The 2579-nt window shown below is 39.9% G+C and overlaps 1 protein-coding gene across 1 annotated transcript; it reads right to left on the bottom strand.

Annotated features, from left to right (window-relative positions):
- Positions 1–1386: 1386 nt before the first annotated feature.
- LOC139849681 (uncharacterized) lies at positions 1387–2241 on the bottom strand. The gene has a single exon (XM_071839313.1). It carries the CDS (start codon positions 2239–2241, stop codon positions 1387–1389), a length of 855 nt encoding a protein of 284 aa, XP_071695414.1.
- Between the last annotated feature and the right edge of the window lie 338 nt (positions 2242–2579).

Genomic DNA, 2579 nt, shown 5'->3' with positions numbered 1-2579 from the left:
GCCAATTCCATAAAGGATGGCTTTGGTTGTTAAGCATCTCGAGGGCCGGTCTTTTGTCATCATAGATAAGCATAATGTCGTGACCACCAAGATATTTGATCGTGAATCCTTCAAGGTTTTCGCTTCGGCATATCACATGAAAATATTCGAGGTATTCAAGGTCCTTCACCTTACCGATGACAGCATGACCAAGTAAATCAAGTAAAGGTTCATTCGGATTTACCATAATAGATGGAATTTTTGAACCGTTTGATTTCTTATTCGAAAATGCTTCCATAAAACTTCGATCATCAATGGTTTTGGAGATATTAGAATTAGGAGCATGGGTGTTATTTTGTATGGGTGTTTGCTGAGGAGAAGGTTTAGAGGTGTCACTCGGTTTCTTATCCCATGCTTTGTATACCTTAAGAAGATAATCGCCAGCAACTACAAGGTTGAGTCTTCTGGCCAAGGATTCCTTATGATACTCAGGAACGTCTATGAATCGAACGAAACCAAATCTTTTTCCATTTTTTAGGGTTTTCTTTGGGATGTAAACCTCATGTATATTTCCATATCTTTTAAAAACAGTCCAAAGATCCACGGAAGACCAATTATCAGGGAAATTATAGAACAAATAAGAGGTAATACGGTTCTTATCAATCGGTTTAAGAGGTGCAGGTGTGTTAGGGTTCATGTTACCAAATTGGTTGATGAGATTTCTCGCAGATTCTCGTTGCTTAAAGTGATTATAAATGAGATTGGAAGAAGAATTGAGTTTGGTAATATTAGGGTTAGGGTTTTTGTAACTGGTTTGGCTAGGGTTAGGGTTCTTAAAACCAGTTTGACTATGAGAAGGGGGTTGGTTATTACGTTTTCCTGGTTCAACTTTTACCCATATGCCTTCGTTCGGTGGTCTGTAGTTGATATGGTCAGAAGTGTTGCCGGGGTTGTAGTGGCGGCGGTTGGAGGGATTAGGGGTAAAGGGAGAGGTTGGGATATGAAACATGGTGCAGGGATAAGATACGATTGATTAGAGTGTAGAGTAGTAGAAGAAAATAAAAGAAATAAAAGTCAATTACCAGAGAATGAAAACAACGATGGTGTGATAGCCGGCGGCGATGGAACAGTAAGAGAAGAAGAGAGCATCTGGAATATTTTTTAAATTTGAAATTAAATTTTTGCTTTATTTATACGAGCCTATGGTGCAAGTCTGATTTTGTGATGCGAGCGTGTAGTGTGAGCCTATACTAATTCTAAACAACAGATACATGAACCAAGAAATATCGCATGGAGAACATGCTTACACAAACAGGACCGAAACTAGAGACTGTTACATTATCTATATACAAAAACTAGCAGGAGGAGAGCAGATACATGGACCGAGAACTGCATTTGAAGCCCGAATTAACCATGATCCTCATAGATGTTTGGATTTAGAAGCCATTGATTCCAATCTATCTTTGATTTCTTAGAACGTGACGAGATCCATAGGAATCTTTTTGCTTGAATTTCGTTAATTGTCATGGGACCATTCCACTCTTTATTCTCGAACACTTTCAAGTTTCGGTTCCTCCATATCATATATCCGGTGACCCATTCTATAGCTTGCCATACATTTGAGTTTGGCTTTGCATTCGGCCTTTGAAGTGTGCCATTAAACATATCATCGAAACAGGAATAGGCGAAGGTGTTCATATTGACCCATTTGAAAACACGGTTCCACAAGTCTTTTATTCTTGGACATGTGAGCATCATGTGTTCCACCGTTTCCACCTCGTTGTTGTAATTGGGACACATGACCGAGTCTAGGTCGACTCCTCTCTTGTCTAATTCGAAATGTACTGGTAGCCTTTTTAGTTTTGCGCGCCATATAAGAATACCAACCTTTAAAGGGATCAGATTGTTGCGCATTGTAGCCGGATGTAATGATATATTCTGAAGGCACGATTCATTTAACATGCTTGTAAATGTGTGAGTGGTGAAAACTCTGCTGCTATGAGATTTCCATTCCCAGGAATCCTTTGGGTTGTTTTTGAAGGAGAATGAGTTTAAGTATGTCTGAAGTTGTCTAAACTCATCACCAGTTCTGCCTGTTGGCTCTTTGATCCAATTCCAACTCGAATTCCACGTCGAACCATTTTTGACAATTCTTTCCGAAACAAGTGTGTTTTTACTTTCTTCCAACCTGAAAAGCCTATTGTACTTCTCACACAATAAGACATTACCGAGCCATGTTTCCTTCCAGAACAGTGTATTCATGCCATCGCTTACAGTTTTTTCAAAAGATGATGAGAAATTAATATTCAACTTTCTTAGTGTGGTGTCTAAATTTTGAATAGCCTGCCACACAGCTCCCCTGCCATATTGTTACTTTCGCGAGATATTCCCAACCCTCCATCCCACCCGTAAATGCTTCTAATAATTTTACCCCAATAAGCGTCGCTTTCGACGCGAAAACGCCACCACCATTTTCCCAATAAAGCTAGGTTTTTAGCTTTAAGGGACCCGATATTTAACCCGCCCTTTTCGTAACCCGAAGTAATAGTGTCCCAACTCACCCAAGCCATTTTGGTGTTGTCACCCGACCCGCCCAAAAA

The sequence above is a fragment of the Rutidosis leptorrhynchoides genome, chromosome 5 (assembly GCF_046630445.1).
Source record: "Rutidosis leptorrhynchoides isolate AG116_Rl617_1_P2 chromosome 5, CSIRO_AGI_Rlap_v1, whole genome shotgun sequence".
Classification (NCBI taxonomy): domain Eukaryota; kingdom Viridiplantae; phylum Streptophyta; class Magnoliopsida; order Asterales; family Asteraceae; genus Rutidosis; species Rutidosis leptorrhynchoides.
This window is presented reverse-complemented; position numbering and strand designations above follow the sequence as displayed.